This window comes from Molossus molossus, unplaced genomic scaffold (assembly GCF_014108415.1).
Source record: "Molossus molossus isolate mMolMol1 unplaced genomic scaffold, mMolMol1.p scaffold_m16_p_1, whole genome shotgun sequence".
NCBI classification, from domain to species: domain Eukaryota; kingdom Metazoa; phylum Chordata; class Mammalia; order Chiroptera; family Molossidae; genus Molossus; species Molossus molossus.
The window spans coordinates 116162419-116187625 of record NW_023425344.1 but is presented as its reverse complement, the minus strand read 5'-3'; the positions used below and the strand labels follow the sequence as shown (position 1 = coordinate 116187625).

The 25207-nt window shown below is 37.9% G+C and overlaps 1 protein-coding gene across 1 annotated transcript in view; it reads left to right on the top strand.

Annotated features, from left to right (window-relative positions):
* The first annotated feature begins 4144 nt into the window (after positions 1-4144).
* The window catches only part of UACA (uveal autoantigen with coiled-coil domains and ankyrin repeats), a 119937-nt gene continuing 98874 nt past the window's right edge, over positions 4145-25207 (top strand). Inside the window, exon 1 of the mRNA XM_036274187.1 lies at positions 4145-4288. Within this exon, the coding sequence (XP_036130080.1) occupies positions 4214-4288 (75 nt within the window). The 5' untranslated portion in view covers positions 4145-4213. The remainder of the gene's footprint in view (positions 4289-25207) is intronic.

The following is a 25207-nucleotide window of genomic DNA, read 5'->3' as shown; positions in this document are numbered from 1 at the left end:
TCTGCCTTGGCATCTAAACTAAGAGAGAATGACTGATATCCTGGGCTCCTCCATGGAATTATTGACTGGTTTTGTTGGTCAGGTTAACTGGAGCAATGGAAAGCTCTCTCTGAACACGAAGAGGGAAGTAATTGGATATGAAATTCACAACTCAAACTGGTCTAGAAGGAGATCCTCGTGATTGCAAAGGGATCATTTTATGTGTAAATTTTCTATGTTATATGTTAATTTTTCACTCTCCTTTTTCTAAGGAATGCACTTGTCATCTTGTTGCCATGATCATCACATCATTATCAATGAACATCTCTCAAGGATGCTTTCCTACTTGCTCTCGCTGGTCCCCTGGACAATCTCTGCCTCCCTGACATTCCTTCTCGCCTAAGTGCACTCATGGAAGCTCCATCCAACCTTGACTTATCCTCCCTTCATGCAAACATATTTCTTAATCTTTTCTTTTCGTAAATACTACCCACATCTACTATCCTACCATACAGTTCAGTAAGTAGTTGTTCCTCAGATGAGCTATATGTTAGCTTTGTTCCCCAGTCTAGAATAGAAGTTCTTTGGTGGTAGGGGCCAAAGGATAGAGCTGGTAAGGAGACTAACTCTTACCCTTTTGTATTATTTGATATTTCTTTACATTGTATATACATAATTTGTTAAAACAATTTTTAAAAGGCATTTCCTTCCTGGTTTCATATATTGTAAAACATTAGAATTAAACAAAAAAATTCATGTAGATTCAGAATGGTAACAAGTAAAAACTTATCTAGATTTGGTAAGTGCTTTTTGTTCTAAGGGAAGACAGAAATAAATAATACTGATAGTAGTTTACAATACAAAACCAAACCTGTCTGGCTGAATGCTAATAATAGTGACTTTACTTCATGTAGGGGGCTTGTAGATCAACGTGGAAGAAAGCCTTACTGCATATTCAAACCAGTGCTATTTACTTAGCTGCTCTCAAATGGGAATAAACAGATATCAGCTATCAAGTTTCTAGCCTGGAAAAATCCATCAAGGCCACTGGACACAGACACCATGGGGACATCATGCAGACAGTTCATAAAAATAACTTGTCTAACATTTTTGGAAACTGATGCAAGCTGTACTTGTGGCTCTGTCTGTTGCTTTTGCTTTATCCAGTAACAACCGAAAAGCTCTGAGAACTTGGATACTACATGAGACACGCAGTACAGTAAACCCTCGATTTTGTGGACCTCGATTTAACAGACTTCAGATTTAAGGGACAGAATTTCTGGCTCGTATGTCATATGTGAAAATTAACACCCTGTTTATTTTTAAATGCTTTTAACCAAGATTTGCTTATAATTAAATTAACAGGTTATTTTTTATTATTATCAATTCACTTATTTTTAACAAATTTTAGCAACTAGGCCATATGTGGGAAAAAACACTAGTAATTTTGCTGACATATATAAATACTATATATCTACAACTACAGTCTACATATTTAAATCCAAGAGTCACCGCTCCTAAACAATATTTGGCAAATGATTAGCACGTGATCACACCACATCGCACTGTAATTGGTTCTGTTGTTGCCTGGCTGACTTTCTGCAGCAGTTTTAACGCATGCTGGCTGAAGTTCGGACCTGTGCTAAGCCACCGCCTCGGGTCTGGCTGTGTGCATTTCTTTACTCTCAGTGACTGTTAAATGCATACATTTACTAGACCTATTCTGTATAAATTTAAAATTACAGCAATACATATAGAAAAGTTTTCTGTGAAATTAAACTTTTCATACATACTTAATTTTAATTACATCAATGTGTCTACATAAATAAAAACAGGTAAAGTAACTAATTTGTCAATTTTTAAACATTTGGAAAACTCACTTTATTATATAATGGACTTTCAGTTTTAATGGACACCTTCACCTGAATTAATCCATTATATCAAGGTTTTACTGTATTCACAATAGGGGAAGTACCAATCCTGTGTTACATGAGTACAAAGAATAAACAACCAGGATTCATGCCAATAACCAAAAAGAATGCATCAATCTATTCAGAAGTATCTGTTGAACACCTAACACATGCTAAGCATTTTAGAGAATTCAAACATTATAATTTCCCTAGTTTTATGGAGGAAGAAGTCTTGTAGTAAAATAATGCTTGTTCAGAACAGATGTGTTGGTATCATATGAGAGGTCTAATTTAACCATTCAGGGAATGGAGAGAACACTTCCAGTTGAGTGATCAGAGAAAGCTCTATTAGAGAGGAGGGCATTTGAAATAAATGTACAATTAGAAAAAGACTTTTTGATTAAAGTAGTATATGCACATAAAATTGTATACATCACAAAGACTACAAGCTAACTGAATTTTCACAAGCTGAACACATTAGTTACGTACCAGATGGAATAGTATAACACTCCAGAAGTTCCCTTGTGCCCTCTTCCAGTCATTCTTGGGCAGGGAGTGGGGGGTAGGGAGTGGATAATTTTGTTAGATGAACACAGACAGAAAATTACTGGAGGAGGGATCAGCATGCATAAAGATGTGGAAGTTAAAAGGCAAGACTTGAGTTTGAGGAATGGGCTGAAGAGTAATTTGCTTGGAGTGTCAGCTGGTGGACAGGATTGGGTCCATGTTGTAGCCTTAAATGCCATATAAAAAAGTTAGACTTTATTCATTAACCACTGAAGGTCTTTGAGCAAGAGAAATATTTTGTGAGATTTTTGATGATGGTTGGTAATTTATTGGTAATGGGAGAGGTGAGACTGGAGGTAGGTGACAACTACTTGGGAAGCTTCTATAAAATCTAGGTATGAAAAAATTTGGGCTCTGCACTGGCAGGTGAAGACAGACAGTAACCATCCACAGACAGCCAACAAAAACGAAATGGCCGTGGATCTTGAAGAAGTATGAGAAGTCCAAGAAAATTTCCTTCTATAACTCAAGAGAAAATTGTTATTTACTACTTTGTCAAAGGTTAACACAATCTTTGAATGCTGTCTCTCCAAGAGAATTCGAAAAACTTTCTTACAGTATTTGAATAAAACCTTGAGTTATTCTAAGGAAACTGACCTTCCAGACATAAAGAGTTCTTTGTAGTCAGAAATGCGGATTGCTTGTCTTTTCATATAGGTGCATACTAGAATAAACATTTTGGTGGGAAAAACTCACTCCAAGGAAGACTTTTGAAGATGTCACATTAACAACAAATTATTGAGTGTTGTTCATCTGTTTATTCATTCTTCCTTTAAGTTATTCTCATAATCCAGATTTATAGATAGGATAAATTAATGTCATCATGTGTTTTTTTTTTTTGTTTTTTTTTTTAACCTGTGATGTGTTTCTACAGGAGTAAACATTTTTTGGAAGTAGAGGCCATATTTTTTTCTTTGATGGCTTCTTATATCACTTTGGCTATGTGGATCGTTTTTTATTAAAGGCAACCCCAGCATTCCACTCTTTCCCTTCAAAGCAGAGGGTTCTTGACTTAAATAATTATTGAGCACCTAACCTGTGCTTTGATTTACTATGAGATCTTTCGAAGTCTGTTCTTAACTGTCCCATACAACTGGCACCTTATTCCTGGAGGCTGTTTGTGGGGTCTTTGATACTTGTGGTTGTTCCAGGAACTGGAATTTGTGGAGTAAAACATCAGCAGATGGAAGGGAAGTTGCTGCTGAAAGCCAGTGCGTGTACGGGTAACCTGAAGTCCTTTCTGGGACCAGAGGGCATGAAGGGAACTTGACTTGGGAAGGAGAACGTGGGTGGGAAGAGGAGGGGAGTCCTGAAAGAGGAGAGCTGGCGTAGGCACTCCGCAGACCCGGGGCTCTACCACCCAGGCAGGCGGGCGCCGGTGGTCTGGAGCGGGGCTCTGGGATCGCGCCACGCCAATAGCTCTGCCCGTCTTCCCCGCTCCGCCAGCCGAAGTTCCAAACTTTTCCTCCAGCAGGGAGAGGAAGGGTGTTGAGAGAGTAAGGGAAGTCCCTCCCCCTTCCAGGATTCCGATTGGCCCAGGCCTACCCTACCCCCGGCAGGGCCGCGGGCGGATTGGCTGCGGGGATGCGGGGCCCCGCCGCAGGCCGGGAGCGGTCGGCTGCCGGGGGCCCTCAGGTGGCAGGTGGGGCCGGGACCGCCCGCCCCTCCGCGCGCTGGCGTCCCGCACACTAATTTGAAGTTTGCTGGCGGAGCCGGCGCGCCGCGCTCGCCGGGAGCGGGACTGCCCAGACTTGGCCATGAAGAGCCTCAAGTCCCGCCTGAGAAGGCAGGACACGCCCGGCCCCTCATCGTCCGGCGCCGTCCCCAGCGCGGTGAGTCCCGCCGCCCGCGCGCGTCCCGGGCTCCCGGCGCTCCTCCCGCGGACTCTCCCGGGTGCCGAAGGGCGCTCCTCCCTCGGCTTGGCCGCAGCGCGCCGCTCCGTCGGCCCTGGCGACTCCGCCTCCCTCGGGCTGGGGCTCCGCGTTGGCCCTGAGACCCTGGGGACCCTTAGCATCTACCGCCCTCGGGCCACGCGGGACCCCTTCCCCGCTTCTCTGCCCAAGTGTCCGAGCTCCTGGTGCTTCGGGATCAGATCGCCCTCTCCCCCTCGGGCGTTTCTGGGTTGTTCTCCTTCCCCGGCGACCCCCGGCTCTTGCCCCGCTCCCCAAGGCACTCTGTCCCGCCCCCGCTCCGCAGGGGCCTTGGCGGGTGCCGTGTCCCTGGGCCCCGGGGGGGGGGGTTGTGCCCCGTGTGCAGATGGTCAGGGCAGCGGACCCGGCACCTCCCGGCCCGGACTCCGGACCTTCTGTGAGTCAGAGACTCGGGGGATTGAGCGCTGCTCGGCCGGGTGGGTGTTTTGTTCTGGCCGCAGTCTCCTGTCACTGGGAGAGTGATTTCCCAGCGAGGCAGATGGAATCGGGCGTAGTTGGAAAGACAGAGCCTCAAATGGCTGGTAACTGGCAGTGGTGGTGAAATTGGGAAAGTGGCTGCCCTGTTGGGCCGTGTCTCACCTGTGGCACAGACCTCCACTCGGTGTTGACGTGCAGCCGGCCCTCAGTGCACACGCTAAGAAGTACTTAGGGCCTCTCTTTAGTTGGCAGGAGAACAGAAATCTTGAGAAACAGCCTGTCTGCAGATGTTGGGATTTAGATAATTTGGCAAATTCGAAGAATGGCTGTATCATCAAATTTTATATTACGAAATAAACGTTATTTAAAAGCCTTGAAGAGTTAGAAACGAAAAGGTGATGTGCTTGAACTGCCTAGTTGCCCGTCTGGAGTAATTAAAACGGACTTTTATACTTTATACATAGATTTTACCAAATGATTATGTGCTTTCTGTGAGAATACTAATGAATCTGCTTTTGCTTTTGAGTTAAGTTAGAATTGTGCCTTTCCCTCCACTGATTCATAGGGTGGTTTTTCTTGGACTTAAAGGAAATTGTGGTGAAACTAGGATATTTAATTCCCAATTTTTAAAAAAAGGATAGCTTTAGGTGGTATATTTTATCACTTGATGTTTATTAAAGCATGAATTTGTTTTGTAAACGTATAGGAGAGATTGTTTAACGTTATTTTAAAAAATCATTGTAAGAAATGTCATTTAGTGATGTCACAGGTCACTATAGTTGAGTTAAAGATTCAACTTATTTGTAGTACAGGTTGTGTTTTCAGCTTTAAAGATATACTTTTCTAGGTTTATTCACTATATTCTCCTATTTGATTTGCAGTCAGGATTCACATCCCACTTGAAGTTTATACACCTTAATTTTATCTTTTTTTTTCTTCTAGAAATGCAGAGTGGTTATTGGTACTATCAGCATGCCAGTTTGCATTTTATACATTTGGAACATCAAGTGCATCTCTTTGACCTCAAATCTTTAGCACTTGCTAAACTGAGCATTTTATTATTTTTCTTAATGGCATAAAAATAGAGAGAAACACATGTTATAAAAAGCAGAACCTATCTGATTAGAAAAGGTGAACCATTTCTCAGTCTAAGTTAAATATTAAAAAAGATTTTTAAAGTAATAAATGAAAATAAATGAGTGTGATGACCAATAAAACCAAACCAAGCACTGATAGACAAAAATAAATGTACAGGAGAAATAAGTCCCTTCTGCTTTTTAGTGTATAAACCATAATCCCTAATGTCAGATTTGGTCACATATGGTGCATGTTGTTATGATTGAGCATCTTTCTTTTTCCTTATTGCTTCCAAAAATATTTAAAATTTTATTTATTTGCTTAATAGATAATATAGCATATGGCTTAATATTTGAAAGGAACAGAAATATTTACAGCAAATAGTGCTTTCTTCACCCTTTCCTAAGAGACAACTTGTGTTCAGTTGCTTACATGTCACTCCAGAGAAAGTTTAGCAATTACAAGCAAATATAAATATTTTAATATAGTCTTTATAGAAATGGTAGCACATTCTACTCACTGTTCCATATCTCTCTTTTTATTTAACTGTAAATATCTAGGCCCATCCAGAGCATCTCCATTCATATTTTTTGCTATAATATACAATATTGTGATGAATAAGTGTGTACATTTTAGGATCAGTTCCTGAAAGTAGAATTGCTGGGTTAAAGGATACATGCATTCATATAGAATGTTAAATTTCCTTCCATGCATCATGTACCCAATGGGTGAGAATTATTAGAAATAGATTGAGGTATGTAAATATTTTATGACATAGTATGTGAAAATTAGCATATTAGTTTAATGTGTTAATTTGTAATTATATGCAGATTATGTACAGACAAAAGATATTTAAAATATGTGGAATTGTACCATGGTTATAAATAATGCCAGTGAGTTGAGAGCTTACTAAATGGATGTGTGTTTGCAATTTGTGCGTAAAGTAAATTTGAGAGTCCTTTACTAACCCAATCTGGAGATAGCTGCATCTTTTAATCATAAAATAAGACAATATTTATAGGTTTTTTTTTTTTACATTTATTTTTAATTACTAAAATGGAGCTTTAGTTCAGTTAAAAGGGATAATTAAGTGACTGTAAATGCTATTTTAGATGTAGTCAATTATTTGTACAGTCATTACATGTATAATTATGTTTACAATTAAAGTACAGTGAGAATAAGCATGTTTCATTTTTACCTAGTTCAGATTAGGAAATTTGAGTAATTGAAATTAAGGGATATAATTCCAGAACTAGTAGTAGTAATGCTACAAACCAATATTATAAGCAGACATTTTTGAAGGACTTCCCCTTTATTTTTTTTCTTTATTGATTTTAGAGAGAGAAAGAGAGAGGGAAAGAGAGAAACATCAATGAGAGAGAACATACCTCCTGCATGCCCCCCACTGGGAATTTGGCCCACAACTTTGGCATGTGCCCCAACCAGGAATCGGTTCGGTAACCTTTTGGTACATGGGACGATGCTTAGCTAATGAGACACACTGCCCAGGCAAAGGATTTCTCTTCTCTAAATTGTACTTATGCTCAACATTTGTAGCCAAGTAAATTCTTACTTTAAAGTAGTCTGTGACCTGGGATGTTCTGTAATGATTATTTTGCTGCCCTTTTGCTAGGCTACTTCAGAATAGTGTAATGGAATTTATAAATCAAAAACCAAATATGTTCTAAAGCATCTTATTAATGTCTCAGCACCCTGAAATAATATTGATATTTCTAAAAGCATTTAGAGTTACAAATATTGCAACTGAAAAATCTTCAAAATAACTTCTTTTGGTTCCTTGTAAGAACAGAAGTTTGAGGATGTTTAGAAAGCATACAAGATTAAATATAAGAAAGCATACAAGATTAAATATAAAACAAACCTTATTGTGATGTGAATGAGGGCTTTGTGTTTTCCACTCAGAGATTTAGGTGTGTTTTAAAAGATGCTCATGTTTTATTATTATAATAGTTTTGGGGTAACGTGAATAATTAAGATCACAAATTGTTATGTTTAAACTCATGATACTTTGGCCCTGGCTGGGTAGCTCAGTCGGTTGTAGCCTGTCCAGATACACCAGGGTTGCCATGGATCTCTGGTCAGGGGTCATGCAGGAATCAACCAATGAATGCATGGGTGGATGGAGCAACAGATCTCTCTTTCTCTCTCTCTTCCCCCCCCCCCCACCTTGAATCAATAAAACAAAAAACAAAAAAAACTCATGTTACTTAATTGAACACTGTTTATTCATTTTCATTAAAGATGCCAACCTTTCATTTAAAATGCTTACCTTAATTAAAACCTCATTCAGACAGTTTCTTGAGTTTATCCCTGCATTGTATTTCGTGTGGTTCTTATTTTTTTATTTATTATTATTATTTTTTTTTATCCTCACCCGAGGATATTTTTTTTTTTTCCATTTTTTGTACAGATAGAGTGGGAGGGAGAGAGAGGAAGGGAGAGAGAGTGAGAAACATCGACGTGAAGGGACACATCGAGTGGCTGCCACCCGCACGACCAACCAGGGCCGGGGACAAACTGCAACCAAAGTAGGTGCCCTTAGTGGGAACCGAACCCGGGTCTCTCCGGACCACAGGCCGACACTCTAACCGCTGAGCCATACTGGCCAGGGCTTTCTTGTGGTTCTTGAAGGAAGATCACAATGAAGAGACCCTCTTTTTATACTTTTGGATTTCAACCCAGCTGCAGTTTTGCTCAGGCCCTCATGCTGATTTGAATTGCTGACTTTTATTATAATACCAAAACAAAAAGTTGAGTTGCTTTGATTTGTCTTTTGATAAATGATGAGTAGCTAAGGATTTTAATTACTTCTTTTAATATGAGTGGAGTATTGTGTGTCTTTATTGTGCACATACACATTTTTCAAAGTTAAAATTATTCAAGAATTGGACCTTGCTCAGTAGTGGTCTTATTTAGTTTGAAGACATTTAGGCCATACATAGTTAGGTTCAAAAATGAATGAATAATAAAGTCATCTTTGAAGAAATGAATAATTCCAAGTTGGGCATAGAAAATGTTTTGCAGGATGGGTCTGGAGTCCTTTGTCCTGCTAGAAAGCAAGGAGTATATCAAAGTTTAGGACTTGGGAATCACTTGAAGCAGCTCCCACTTGACCAATGGTGGGACAGTTTGATCACCTGTAAAGATATTGCAGGAGTAGACTGAAATCTTTAAATTCATGAGTTCATAATAATGATTACCAAAAAAGAGAAAGAAAAAAACGTAGTTTTTGAGAATGTTAGGGAACTGATGTGTTTTTATTATCCAGAAAATCAAGAGAAAGAATGAAACATGCTTTATCTCATGGTAACCAAATATTCTTAAAGGCAAAGTTTCTCTTTTATAAAAGCTATTGTATCTTAGCTAATAGATGAAGACCGGATGATAGAATTAGAATATCACAATTTTGCAGCTCCTAATGAATTAATGGATCTGGAGTCTAGACATTGGTTATCAGTGGCTACTGATGTCTCAAAAAGAAAGACAACCAGACATAATTTATCTCCTAATGGAAATTGCATTATTGTTAACAGTCTGTAGATATGTTTATAAAATGTTTTGTCTTTCAGAAAAACATTTAGAAGTATACTATTGACAGGTGAAATGATGTGAAGTCTGGATTTACCTCAGAATAATCGGGGGGTAGTTAAAGTAAGTGGGGAATATATTTGAAATAGGATTGGATATGAGTTAATAATTGTTGTAACTATTGTATTTATTTGTGTGATACTACTGTATTTTTCATATGTTCTAAAATAGGAAAGATCATCATAGCCTTCAAGAATTTTAAGACTAATTAACATTCATTACTTCACTCAGTAAATCAGTTTTTAATTGAAAAAAAAAAAAAAAACTTTAAGAAAACTAGACATAAAATCATGTAATATTTTAAGAGCCATAACAGAGATGTGTATAAAATGCTGTGGGAGCATGGATGGATATGGTAGGGTCGGGGAAAAGGGTAGAAAGGTATAGCTTGAGCTTGGCCAGAAAGACAGTTTGCAGGGCTTTCCAAGCAAAAGCACAGCGAGTACAGTGATGTGGAGCTATGAGCTTATATAGCCCAGGGAGGGAGCACCAGGTATGGAAATGAGGTGTGGTGTTATGGTAGGGGGTGGCACAGATGAGGTGTGGCAAAGTGAATGTAAGGAGTTAGAGGGTGGCCCTGGGGAATACAGTCAAAGCAAGGTTTTCTTTTTTTGTTTTTTAACTTGAATCAAAATTTTGAATTCTTTTCCAAAACCACTGTTTAGAGAGCTCTCTGGCTGGAGCTGTAAAGTTTCATCTTCAGAAATTATCCTGTTAATGAGTTACCAAGTTCATCCTTCTTTTCCCTTTCCTGCCAGAGTTAGCTAATAGCCAACAAAATTTTGTTCTCATCAGCCCTGTTTAACTTGATTTTATCCTTAGTGAAGAAATCTAGATCCAAGGATATTCGATTTAAACATTAGAACTCATGTTTTCTCTTTAATTTCTATCATATGGAAGTCCCGACACCTAAGGGTTATCATAGGAAATTGTTGAAAATTTCCACCTGCATGAGCTTATTCATGCAAAGGAAATCCAACTGATTTCTATAGGAAACTTGCCTAAAAATGGATAGTAGAAATGTACTTCCTGAAATTATAAATGGAATGATAGGATAGTATATGCATATTACCTCATTTTCTTAAATCATAAAACAATTGAAAGCTTTATTTGCTTTCTTCTTCTAGGCTTAAAAATACAGCACAAAAACAAAAGAATAAATTCACATGTTTGTAGTCACAAAGCAGTTTTGTCCTTTGGACTTTTTTATTCTTAGGAATTCTGAATAATATTGACAGTGACTAGTTTATCCAAATGGTATAGTCTCCAGAATGATGTGCAAAAGATGAACTGATATAGTTGCATAACCAAAGCTCTGGGAGAGGATGGGATGTGATGACCTGGCAAGTGCCCTTGAGAGAGAGTAGTGCATGTATGCATGACTGAACCAGTTAGGAGAAATGGCTGTCTGTTGTTTTAAAAATCCTTCCCCCTCCATTAAAGTCATTGCAAAAAACAAAATATAGTTGAAAATAAAGAATAAAACAAGTCAGCCTAAATGCTATTTTCCATGCTATAAACCACTGGTTATATTCTTTTAAAAAATCCCATACTGCCTTTTTGTTATTCAGTTAGCATTTAATTTTGTTGATGCCACAGTAAATAATACATGTATAATTTTTCATCATATTTTATTCTAACAAGCTTTGTACTTCAAATAATTTGAAATGTTTGAGCAAATACAAATGTCCCATTAGGAATACTCAGTAAATGCTAGTGAATTACTTAAAAAGAAATTACTTATGAGAACTCCAATACCAAAAGCCAATATTTATTGAGCGTATAGGTCCCAAACATGTTGTAAGTGCTTTACATTAATTCAGTCCTCATAGCAACCCTAAGAAATGGGTACTGTTGTCATCATTTGGGAATGAAGTTAAATCATTTACTTGCCCAAGATGCCATAACTGATAAGTGAAGACCAGGTAGCCTGACTTTGGGAACCCATGTCCTTAACCATTGTGAACTGATATAATTTAAAATTGAAAGCTGTGGGATTTGTACCTTAACCCATATACCAAAAAATTTGGAGGGAGGGGTGTTTGGGGGAAAGAAGGCCTTTTATTGTAAGTCTGAAAACCAGTTTGTGTTCCTTCCCAGCTATCTATAAAATTGTTGCATTCCTTGTACCCTTAAAATAATGGACAATATTATTTAAAATGTATTTGTCATCCTCATAGAAAAAAATATTGCTTTAGTCCCTTGTTACTGATTTCTAGAGAGTATGAAAATATATCTATGCTTATGGCCACTTTCACTTCTTGTTTTAGGAATTATCTGTTCATGTTCTTTGACCATTATTTCTGTTGATGCCTCTTTGTTCAATAGTGATCTTTAAGAGCTTTACATCTTTATTTTTGCTGCTTGGCTAATTGTGGATAAGAGAGCAGTGTGTCTCTGTCACTATAGTTGTGTTTCTGTCACCTCTTATATTTCAAACAGTTTTTTGATGTACTTAATTTTGTAATAATTGGCAAAGTAAGGTCCATGTTATAAAAGTCTCTGATTTGTCCTAATATAACTGTTCTCTTGAATTTTACAATGTGTGTCATATTACCTGTCATATCTCTTTTGCCGTCTTGCTTTTTGGGTATGTGTATATTTACCTAGTTTATTATTTTATCATCTTTGGTTTTAGATAGATATTTAGAAAAATACTTAAGTAAAATAAGTCCTGAGAATTTGAACTAAAAATTATTGGCTGAGTATCTGGAGGTGTGTGTGTGTCTGTCTATCTTAAGGGTATACACACTTTTTTAGGGGGAAATGATGTTTTAAAATTGACCTTATTGATATGTTTTCAAAGTTTGACATTATCTCTATAGTAAGATTTTTCCCTTACAGGTGCACAAATATATATATTTTTAATCTCAGAGACTTTTGGTTAATTTTTTTCTTACCAGATTGTGACATTATTAAAGAGAGAAGGATGGGGGGAGGACATGTACATACATCATGCTTGCTAAACTAAAAAAGTGAGTGTGTAATTTCTTCCAGCTTGTTTTTGTTACTCCATGTTTTTCTCATCTGCAAGGTACTTACCCTATACAGAGGTTGGGATACTATGAAAATGAGTCTCCAGTGGGGAAGCCACATGGGTATGGTTCTAATGAGGCTAGCACATTCTGATCTTTTCAGCTGTGGATGTTGAGGAGCAGGCCACAAACGCTTGCTGATTTAGTGTTTTTAATGGGAGGGATTTTTTTTTAAATTGGATTTTAGGGAGAGAGGAGGGGAGAGGGAGAGAGACATCATGTGAGAGAGAAACATTCATCACATTCGGGGTATGTGCCCTGACTGGGAATCAAATCCACAACCTTTCGGCGTACGGGATGACACTCCAACCAGGCCACACCGGCCAGGGCAATGGGAGAGCATTTTAATGAGAGGTGTTTAAAATGGGAGATCTTTTTTATGATTTTTCTTTTTTTTAAAAAATAACATTTTGTATTTGAAAAAGTACTTTATGATATATAAACAGCATTCATGGTAATGGGTAGGTAGACAAATGTGGGAAAAGGAGTGTTTTCTCAGCCTTGGAAAAGGCAAATTGTGCCAAAGAATGTCCATTCGGAGTTTTTGAGCAGTGTGAAAGGGCAGGGTGATGTCTTAGTGTTACAGGGTCCAGCTTTGCAGTCTAGGTGACTTGGGTTTGAATCTTGCTGCTCCCAGTAACCAGTTTGTGACCTTAGTCAAGTTACTTAAATATATTTGTTTTCCTATTTGGAAAATGAGGAAGTAGTTAAGAACTCAATAAATGTTCTTACTAGTAACTGGAAAACCTCACCAGAAGTCATTTTATTTTTGTCCTTTATAATCAGATGAACTGCAGCCTTTTCTGATCTTCCTTTCTAATGCATGCCCTCATAGGCTTTTATATAATCTAGATCTTCAAAATGTCATCTGCTATAGCCTCCTGCCCCAAGGGAGATAAGTGGTATTTCTACTTCTTACTTATTAAAAAAAAAAAAATTTCTTGACGGCCTAGGCTAAGCACTGGGAGATGAGAAGATGAGGAAGATAAGAGGCTCAAAGTATTATGGGGGAGCTCTATGAACAATATGCGGTAATAACTATTGTGATAGAGCAATGTGCAAGGTGCTGATTCAGTCTGCTGCTGAGGAATCAGTGAAAGTGTTTTTGCAGGATGAGCTGCTGCTGCTTTCTGAAAAATTGAAAGGAAATTTATACAACATAAAATTAATCATTTCAAAGTGAGTAATTCAGTGACATGTAGTTATATTCACAATTTTGTATAGCCACCATCTCTATCTAATTCCAAAACATTTTTATCAACCCAAAAGGAAACACTCTGCTTCTTAAGCAGTTGCTTCCCAGCTCCCCTTCCTCTAGCCCCTGGCAATCACCAGTCTGCAGGGTACCTTTCTTAATCTAAAGCTAAAAAGAAGTGGGTTGGAGTGATCCAGGAAAGGATGAAGTTCCTTGCACAGAGGGAAGAGCAAGAGCAAAGGCATGCAGCTGAGAAATGGCATGGAGTTGGGGGAAGGAGCAGTTGGATTGCCAGCCCAGCTCTAATAGATTCTAGAATAATGGTCAATGGGATTGGAGTGGGGTGGGGGTGGGGGTGGGGGCTTAAATTTGTCCTTTTTTTTAAAGATTTTTGAACTTTGTTTTGTATATCCAGAAGCTGGGAAGTGCGTGGTCAGAAGTGTTTTATTAGATGTGTTACTGTGGTAGCTCTGTTCAGAATGGATTTGAGGGGTATCAGGCTTGGAGGTGGGTAGATCATTTATAATGCTGCTGCAATAGTAGAAGCAAACATCATTGAGGGCCTGAACCATTACAGTGCTGGAAGGATGGAGAAACATGAGTCATCTAAGGCCCAGAGAAGTTGTGACTTGCCAAAATCACACAGTCAATAAACAGGTTGTGAGAGCCCTTGCCTGCTAGCCCTGAGGGATTCCCACTAAGCCCCTTGGGCTTGATGTAGTGTGCGGAAGTCCCAGTCCCTGACTGGAGGTAATTACATTCTAAGTGAGAGAGGAAGCACTATCTCCATCTTCCTGGTATGCCAGTAACTTAGTGTTGTTGTAAAGTGCACCTATAATCAGCTTGGATGAATAGCTGATGTCCTGATGGTGGTTGAAAAATACTTTTGAAAGTTTAACTTACTATGTTAATAATCATTATAGTCACAGATTATAAGTAGATATCTAATTTGTTTTCTCTAACTTTTTATTATGAAAAATTGAAACATACATACATACATAAAATGAGATCTACCTGCTGACTACTTAGGTTCAAAAGTTAACTTGCTCTACATATGTATATACACATTTTTACTGAACCTTTTGTTTTTGTTTTTTTATCCTCACCCGAGGACATTTTTTCCATTTTTTGTTCAGATAGAGTGGGAGGGAGAGAGAGGAAGAGAGAGAGAGAAACATCGACGTGAAAGGGACACATCGAGCGGCTGCCACCCGCACAACCAACCAGGCCGGGGACTAACTGCAACCGAGGTACATGCCCTTAGCAGGAACCGAACCCGGGTCTCTCCGGACCACAGGCCGACGCTCTAACCGCTGAGCCAAATCAGCCAGGGCTTCACTGAACCTTTTGAAAGTTAGTTGCAGACATTATATTTTACCTCCTTCACTTAAGAATACAACATCTTTTTGCTTTTCTATGGTATAATAGTGATATTTTAAAATGAAACTTGTATTTATAGGTGAGGAAACTTAAGTGTTATATGACTTTTGAGGATGAAACAGATTTGGAAGAAGTAATATTTTCCAGTTCCTCCAAGTGCTGTATCTTATATATTATACATGATAATACGATCTCTCAAACTTAAGTAGTATCTTGATGATTTCTGTCACATTCATGGAACACTGTACTAATTGTTAACATTCTTTTTAAATGACTTACTTAAAAACACTTAAATATGAATATTTATTTAGAAAGGAAACTGTATGAAGAACAGGAAGAAAAGAGGTCCTAGTGGTCCTCTGAGCTGCAGAAATGATCTGTGAGATGAGCATCTCTAAGGAAGGGGCAGTAATACAGGGGTGGGGCAGGCTGGAAGAAGAGGCTAGTGTGCAGGCCTGTGGCTGCAGGCTCTGGGTGAGTACTTGCACTCTGCTGATCCTGTCACTTGGTTGAGAAATGAATCAGGGCTTTAGTTCTGGCTCCTGTTGGGAATTTTTCTTTTATTTCTCACTTCTTGCCCGAGGCCCCACTGCTGTACTTATGCCTGCTACAGGCTGATATTAAATGATCAGAAACCTTCCAAGGGTTGCCAGTAGACTGTGTCACTCACATTTGTTCTTGTGCCAGTGAGGTCTATACATCTGCATACTGGTGTACATACCATACTCTGAGAAATGCTCAATTTCAGTATTCTGCTACTAAGTAAATACTTTCTGTATGGATTGATTTTTTTTAAACTTTGCTTTATTGCTAAGAATTATAATTTATTGAAGTTCTTGATTAAATAATTATTATATAGTCATTTAAATTGGTGAATGTATATTTGTAAAAGTCGGCACATATTCTTTAGGTATATATGCTAGTTACTGTGTTGCCTAGTGAATATCAACAAAAATTTCAGTGTGTAGTCAAGATTATTGAAGTTTATTTTTATTCAATTATTTTTCTCTACACTTCGAATCACCTGAAATTATATTTAAGAATATAGCAAAACCACCCTGGCCAGTTTAGCTCAGCGGTTAGAGCGTCAGCCCATGGACCAAAGAGTGTCGGGTTCGATTCCAGTCAAGGGCATGCACCTTGGTTGTGGTTCAGTCCCTGGCCCTGGTTGGGGTCATGCAGGAGGCAACCAACTGATGTATCTCTCTCACATCGATGTTTCTCTCTCTCCCTCTGTCTCCCTCCCACTCTATAGGAAGAATATTGAAAAAATATCCTTGGGTGAGGATTTAAAAAAAAAAAGAGCCCAGCTGGTGTGGCTCAGTGGTTGAGTGTGGACCCATGCACTAAGAGGTCGTAGGTTCAATTCCTGGTCAGGGCACATGCCCAGGTTGTGGGCCCAGTCCCCAGTGGGGGGCATGCAGGAGGCGGCCAGTCAATGTTCTCTCTCATCAGTGTTTTTATCTTTCTCTTCCTCTCCCTCTAAAATCAATAGAGAAAAATATATTTTAAAAATTTTATATAAAAAAAGAATATAGCAGCACTATTTTTGTTATTTATTTATTTATTTTTTTATCCTCACCCGAGGACATTTTTCCATTTTTTGTACAGATAGAGTGGGAGGGAGAGAGAGGAAGAGAAAGAGAGGGAAACATCGATGTGAAAGGGACACATCGAGTGGCTGCCACCCGCACAACCAACCAGGGCCAGGGACAAACTGCAACCGAGGTACATGCCCTTAGCGGGAACCGAACCCGGGTCTCTCCGGACCGCAGGCTGACGCTCCAACTGCTGAGCCAAACCGGCCAGGGCAGCAGCACCATTTTTGAATAGAATATAAGTTGTTACATATTCATAATAACTTATATGAATGTGGAAATTATCATGTCCAAAATTTTTTTTGAATATACTAAAATATTCTAGTTTAGAGTATTAGATACATGGCCATTTTTGTTTTCCTTTATTGGCTTATTTCATTAGAATTTGTATAAAATCAGTGATTTTTAAAAATATAAACTATTACTTTACTTTTTCCCTGTATAAAGAGATGGAAAAATGTGGTGTAATTTTAAAAGTACCTTTTTTTTTTTCATTTTTATGTCAGCATACCATTTGAGTAGGCAAAATAGGTAAAACGTTCAGGAATGACAAGATATCAGAAAATCTGGTTTGAGTCCATGCACTTTCCACTGAAAAGCTCCATGACCTTGCACAAATCATTTTATCTCAAGAACTTTCAGTTCTTCTTCTTAGAAGATGATGATAGTACCATTTGCCTTTCAACCTTACTAGAGATTTTAGATACTGAAAATAATGAAAGCATTTTAGAAGCTGTAGAACAATACAAATAGAAATTTAAGCAGTAATGATTATCTATCAATTATGCCATTAAATTAGCTTTTATTAGGTGTGCCTAAAGTTGTACTGATCCAGTTCTGAAAATATGGAAAATGTTCTTTCCATCTTTATGAGGTGAAGGATAAAGTTTATTGTTTATATGTAGAATGAAAAGATATTCTGAATTGTAATTTTAATTGCTTTTTATATTGATTGCATGAGTGGGGAATAAGAAGAGTACAACTTCTGTTTCTGTACAAATGAGTTTTGAGTTGGTTAGCTAAATATAGCACAGTTGGGATGGAAAGATCCTTTGTAAGGTGACAAAATACATATTTTTTCCCAATGAATTTTCATTGTAGAAGAGAGCAATGAATGAAGAGTGTTTTGCAAGTTGTGGAAAACATTACCCTTGTGCATTCGATAAAGAGTTGAAGTTGTGGTTAGTGCTTTATAGTTATGGCTTTTATGAGCTTCTCATTCCATGGTATCATTCATAGCTATAAATGTGCTCTTTCTACTTACTGGTTAATACCAATAGGCAGAGACTTGGCTTATTTTCCCGAGAACAAGTCTTTGAGTTCTGTTAAGGGACACTTCTATCTTTGCCATTGTAGAAGTTGTAATTACTAAAAGTTCAGTAAAATTCAGTTCCAGTAATATGTGGCATATATATATATATTTTATCTTAACATTTGTCTGCCCTCATCTCATTTTCTCCTGTGAGTCCTAGGAACTGTTATCCAGCCCCTTGTAGATTGCTGCACCTTAGATCCAATGTCAGCATATCGATAGGCAGGTTGTTGGTAATTTTTGGCCCATTAGTAGCCGAGATTTAGAAAGAGTTCTCTTCTTTGTTTAGGGGGGTTAAGTTCCTAAAGGCTAACAAACATTTATGGTCCATTATATTTTACTTAAATTTAACAAATATTTATTAGGCACCTACTTTATGACCTTTTCTTCATGAGAGGTTATTACTAGAAAATTGCCCCCCCCCCAAAGGGGACAATTTTGCAAAAACATGCCTTTGTGTTTTTTTTAACTAGGAGAAAGTTCGACTCCCTTTTTTTTTTTTTTTTTTAGTCCTCACCTGAGGACATTTTTTGATATTTTGTTCGGATAGAGTGGGAGGGAGAGAGAGAGAGAGAGAAACATCGACGTGAAAGGGACACATCGAGTGGTCGCCACCCACACGACCCAACCAGGGCCGGGGACAAACTGCAACCGAGGTACATGCCCTTAGCGGGAACTGAACCCGGGTCTCTCTGGACCGCAGGCCGATGCTCCAACCGCTGAGCCAAACTGGCCAGGGCAGCCAAACTGGCCAGGGCTGACTCCCTTTTTTATTTAACTAATTTTTAAAATTCATGTAGTTTTATATTCTCTCCAAGCTTTAAAATAACCTTACATTTTATTTCTTTAATGTGTTTAAATATTAGATTTTTAGCATTTTAGGATTGGAAAGGACTTTGGAAGTTTTTAGTCCAGTGGCTAAATGACCTTTAAACTTTATGACTACCACCCACAATTAGAAATGCATTTTCTACTGTGATGCAGAGGTGTGATAGGTAGAATTCTAAAACTGCACACCCCACCCCCTACTCCATGATTTCCCACCCTAATTCCTAGGACTTTGTGATGAGAAAGTATGCCCATGATTATGTTATGTTATATGCTAAATGAGATTTTGTGGATTCAATTAAGGTTATAAACCACTTGAGTTAGCCAAAAAAGGGAGATTGTCCAAGTGGACCGATCCTAATCCACAAACCCTTTAAAAACATTTTTCTCTGGCTTGCAGTGGAATGGGAAAAGCCAGAGAGATTTGAAGGACTTGGGATGTTGTTGCTGGCTTGAGAATGGATGGGGCCAAGTGGCCTTAAGAAACTGAGAGAGAGGCTCTGCTCTGATAGCCACCAAGGAAACAGTCAGGACCTCAGTCCTGCAGGGAACTGAGTTCTACCAACCACCTGAATGAGCCTGGAAATTAATTCTTCCCAGATAAGAACCCAGCCTGGCTGGCACCTTGATTTTGGACTTAAGAGACCCTAAGCAAAGAACCCAGTCCATTTCACCTGGACTAATGACCTACAGAACTGTGAACTAAGTGTTGTTTTAAGCCTTTAAGTTTGCGGTAATTTTTTTACACAGTAATAGAACACTAATATGCAAGACTATTTTGCAACCATATGAAGAAATTCTATAGAAGATATGGAACTCTTATAAGTGAAAAAATCAGAATGAAAAATATAAGTTTTATATATATATGTATGTATATATATGTGTGTGTGTGTGTGTGTATATATATATATATATATATATATTCATGTAAAACATTCAAATGGGAAAAGGCCAGCAGGGGATATACAAAGATAATCATAGTTATGAATTATTAAATTTATATTGTCCATTTCTTTTTTTTTCTTTTTTTTTTTTATCCTCACCCGAGGACATTTTTCCATTTTTTGTTCAGATAGAGTGGGAGGGAGAGAGAGGAACAGAGAGAGAGAGAAACATCGATGTGAAAGGGACACATCGAGTGGCTGCCACCCGCACGACCGACCAGGGCCGGGGACAAACTGCAACCGAGGTACGCGCCCTTAGCGGGAACTGAACCCGGGTCTCTCAGGACCGCAGGCCAGCGCTCCAACCGCTGAGCCAAACCGGCCAGGGCTGTATTGTCCATTTCTTTGTTTTGTTGTTACTTTTTATAATTAAAATAGATTTATATTAATATAATTGATCATAGTAAAATTTAATTTAAACTAAGAACTTAATTTTACTTGGGCATTCATTACTGGAATCATGCATATTCATAGTTCTGAAAGACTCTTGCTGGCAAGTGTTACACATGAAAAACTTACGAGTGTTTTCCCTAAGATTGCTTAATTACTGTATATATCATTAAGGTAATTGATATCAAGAACTGTAGGTAATAAACTCAAAACCCTCTATTTCTTAACACTCACCTACTCACTGATTTGCTGAGGAAATAGCTTTGCTGTCCTGTGTGGAGGAGAATGCACAGGCCTGCATGTTTTTTGAAAAGACACTCTGTATAGAGGTCTAGAGTGGCTGTTGGAAAGATAGATTTAAAGTTGCTTATGTATGTCCTTTAAAATAAAGATGGTAAAGGACTTGTGCCTGTTATTACTTGTCTTCAAAACACTTTAAGTAATTTAGCCTTCTTAAAGAGCTTGTTGCAAGGGGTCCTGTAAGTAAGCTTTATTAATCACACATTGAGGACATAGAACAGCAGTCTTCCTAATTGCCTAGATCTAATTGCATTCCTGCTGTTGAACTGTTTTGATAGCTTGGGAAATGGTGAGTCACAAAGAAGGAAGGAACTATACTTAGGACCCATTCTAAACATTTCTGGGTGTGGTGGTGTGTTTGGGTGAACTTTGAAGATAAGTGAAGTGTTTTCATTTAATGTAATAAGGCTATCATGTAGAGTTTAATTGTTATTAACCTATAGGATAAACTTTTCCTGTGTGTGCTCCTGACTGCTTAGCATTGAAGTTAGACCTTAAAGAGCATCATAAGTAGGTAAGGAATAGTATTGTATTGTGAAGATAAAGCCCTATCCTGTTATTGTTTTTGTATGAAACTGAATTATTAAAACTAACATTCCTAATCACAAGGTGATAGCATTGATTCAGTTAAATAGCAACAATTAGAAAGATTGACTAAAATAACATTTCCATTAAAAATGTGAATACACACACTTAAAAATGATAAACTATTTTAAAACACAAGGCCAACTGTATAAAGGGCAGAGTTTTGGAGTTCCTAGGATGCCCAGTTTTCGACTGTCACAATGAGAAAAACTTTTAAGTGGTCCAATTGAATACGTATAGTGACCCTTTCTTTCTGCTGGGCTCCCCATTCCCTGTTTGGTACTGTTACTGGAGAAATGCATGGATTGCCTTTCTCCATTGCTAGTGGGAGTGGGGTTCTTATGATGTCTTGAGAAAAATAATTTTCTGAGACTCTCATGGGAGAATAAGTGATCTTTATTTGTGTGAAGTTATGTCCCTCAGTTTTAAAGTCCCAGTTTCCTTGAGCCAGTCCTGGAAAAGGGGCAGCTGTTGGTTTAGTAAAGCTAAAAGCAAAGCCAGTGTGTAGTGTTCATTTCCTGGTGGAGTTGAGTTCAGTGTAGCATCAGGCTAATCACAGATCATTAGTCCACTGTGTGAGGTCCACATGGCTGTGGGCCACGTGGATGAATATTCGCAGGAGCGTGAGAGCCTTGCAAGCTAGGATGGAGACACAAGCTGCAAGAGAACAAGAAGGGCCAAGAGGGCCAAGACAGGGAACTTCCTTTGAGCAGGAGCTTAATTATCTCAGGTTTCTGGCTAATAACCCACTCCTAAGTGTGACTGACAGGTAAGCATCTTCCCACATCACCAGACCTCAGTGGGCATTTGTCTATTGTCCAGTCCCTTCCCCCAGCTATCTGCAGGGAACAGACTTGGAGAGTGTAAAATTGCAGCTTTCTGGCAAAGTTGTATAAATGGCATGCCTATATTCTCTAGTCTCCCCTTTGTTCCTTCCTGTTATTAATGAATAACTAGGTTATTACAACAGTATCGGTAACATCACTCTAGCAGGCTAGACAGGCCCTGGGTTTCTTTGAGGGGACATAGAGATGATGATGAGTAAGGTATAAATACCAAGGCTTAATATAGGACAAACCTTGGGGATAAGGAAATCCCAGTGCTGATTTCTGCTGTGAAGTGCAATTCCTGATGGACTGGATGGAGATGGGATTAAAACAGCTGGCTCTTGTCTCATATTTTGGCTCATTGCCTGGCCCTGAGCGTTAGTCTTTCCTTAAATTTGGTGACCTAAGCACTTCACTCCTCTTACCCTGGTCCCAGCTCTGCTCATTTTCTTTTCTTTTCTCTGAAGGAGAAACTTATTTTTCACCCAGAGAATTCATGAGGGTCTGTAAGTGGATTCTTGTATATATGACTTCACTTGGCTGATGCTGTCACAGATTTGTACATTATTGTAACCTAGAAAATACTTAGCTTACAGAGACTCTCAAGATTTTCTGTGCATTTGAAGTTGTTTGATATATGTACCATTTCAAAAAATATAAGTATTGTGAAAACAGTTTAGATCAATCAATATTTCATGACTGTGACTGCTAGTTTTTCCAGTGTTTCCTAGTTTTCTTAGTATTTTGATGTTTCCCTCCTTTTTTAAAAAATTAATGCATTCTACTCCTATTATTTATTACAGAGGTTTTCTGAGGTATGTTTCACATTTATGATTGGTGTTAGAATGAGAGGTGGAATGGGGATGTAATTGCCATTGTCATGAAATGGGAAGAGACGAGGATTGGACATGACTTGTAGTTTTGAGACAGTTTTATATTTGGTGGTTGCAAGAGAAACAACATACTGATATTTATTATTTATTTATTTAAAATCAACCAGTTTGGGGCTTATATATGTACCACCTACCAAATTCTAGAGCCAGTAGTATTAATTTAGTTTAACTTTTGACACAATTACCTTCTGTTATATTGAATTCAAAATATGGTAATATTTTTGGTTAAATTTTATAATTATATAATTATATATTTAGGAAGCAACTTAGGTGTCCATCGATATATGAATGGATAAAAATGATGCAGTATGTATGTGTGTGTGTTTACATACATTTGTATATGTATATACAGTGTATACACAATGTATATTACTCAGCAATAAAAAAGAATGAAATCTTGCCATTTGCAACGAATGGATGGACCTAGAGGGTCCACTTATGCTAAGTGAAATACGTCAGACAGAGAAGACAAATACTCTATGATTTTACTTATATATGGAATCTAAAATAAAACAAATGAATATACAAAATAAACAGGAACAGACCTATAGATAGAACAAGCTGATGGTTGCCAAAGGGGAGGGGGAACGTGGGATAGGTGAAAAGAAAAATATACGTTGCATTTAATATATATTGTTGATTCATTATATGAATTAGCAGGAATCTAAATATTGTCACTGAAATTTAGAATTTTAAATATGTAAACTGTTAAGAATATGCCATACATCTTTTATATCTATAAAATTCTCATTCTGGAATCATTTGAACAGCCTTTTAAAGTAAAATTAGTTTAAATTGTCAGGAATAAGACCAAGTTGTCTTTACTTTAATTATTTCCTTTATAGCAGTGGTTCTCAACTATGGGTGATTTTGTTCCCTAGAGGACATTTGGAAATGGCTAGAAACATTTTTGGTTGTCACAGCTTGAGGGGTACTACTGGCATCTAGCCAGGGATGCTGCTAAACATTCTACAATGCACAGATCAACCCCCTTCCTCAACAAAGAATTATCTGTCCAGGAATGTCAGTTGTGCCAAGGTTGAGAAACCCTGCCTTATAGGATTCATAACAAAGTATGTGTTATGTCATCCTTTGTATTATTTTAATCTCACAGTAGTTAAAGTATATTAATTAATATGGAAACTATTTATTATTCCATGCCAAATTCAATTTATTCTTCATATACAGCTACTTAACTGATGCAAAATATAATGTGAAACATTCAGAATTGTTTTTAAGAATTATTAAATATTTCTAAAACACGAGAGTTAATTAGTTAACCAATTTAGAAATCTGGCAAATTAATTTCCAAACCCAAACAGTGTTTCTCATAGGTATCTATGAGTGCAATATTCATATTATTATCCCCAACGTTAAATTCTAAATTCAACTTCAAGTACTTGAAATAACAAAAATAGAAAAACTATAATATTTGTTATTTATCCCTTAAAAAAGTCTATTTTCTTGGATTATAGAAAATTGTAAATCTTTAGAGATTATTGTTTAGAATGTGGAAAATGTTCATATTTACATATATGTGTGACATGTCAAGATGTCCAAGAAATGTTTTTGTTGTGAAAAAGCAAATGGGAGGACATTTTATTAGTATAATTCCAGATCGTTAATAGAACTTTTTTTTTTCCATTTGTCCTCACAGAGAATATGTTTTATTGATTTGAGAGAGAAGGAAACATCAATTGGTTGCCTCCCATATGCTCCATGACTGGGGACGGAACCTGCTATCTAGGTATATGCCCTGACCAGGAATCAAACCTGAAACCTTTTGGTGTGTGGGATGACACTTTAGCCAACTGAGCCACCTCTCTGGCCAGGGCATGGAGAATTTTTTTTTAGTAGAAAAAATATACACCAAATTCTTCACCAAACTTTTAAAGATAGTTTCCTATGTGTACAGAAATATGGGATCCTCAAACATTCCTGTACCAACTTTGAGAGATGGATTTAGAAGATTGAGAGTGATGTCAATCTGCATTTTGAATAAACACACACACCAAATCATTTTGATGCATATGGTTGCATGCTTCATAATGTCTGAAGGGACCCTACCTTCAACAGAGCAATTCCTCTTTTTTTGTTCATTTCATTTTTTTTTTTTTTAATCCTCACCCGAGGACATTTTTCCATTTTTTGTTCAGATAGAGTGGAGAGGGAGAGAGAGGAAGAGACAGAGAGAAACATCGACGTGAAAGGGACACATCGAGTGGCTGCCTCCTGCATGACCCAACCAGGGCCGGGGACAAATTGCAACCGAGGTATGTGCCCTTAGCAGGAACCAAACCCCAGTTTCTCTGGACCGCAGGCCAATGCTCTTAACTGCTGAGCCAAACCAGCCAGGGCTCTTTGTTCATTTCAAAGAAAAGTAATGACTTATTTGAAGAAAATTTTTGAAATGAAAAAGATTTGAAAACT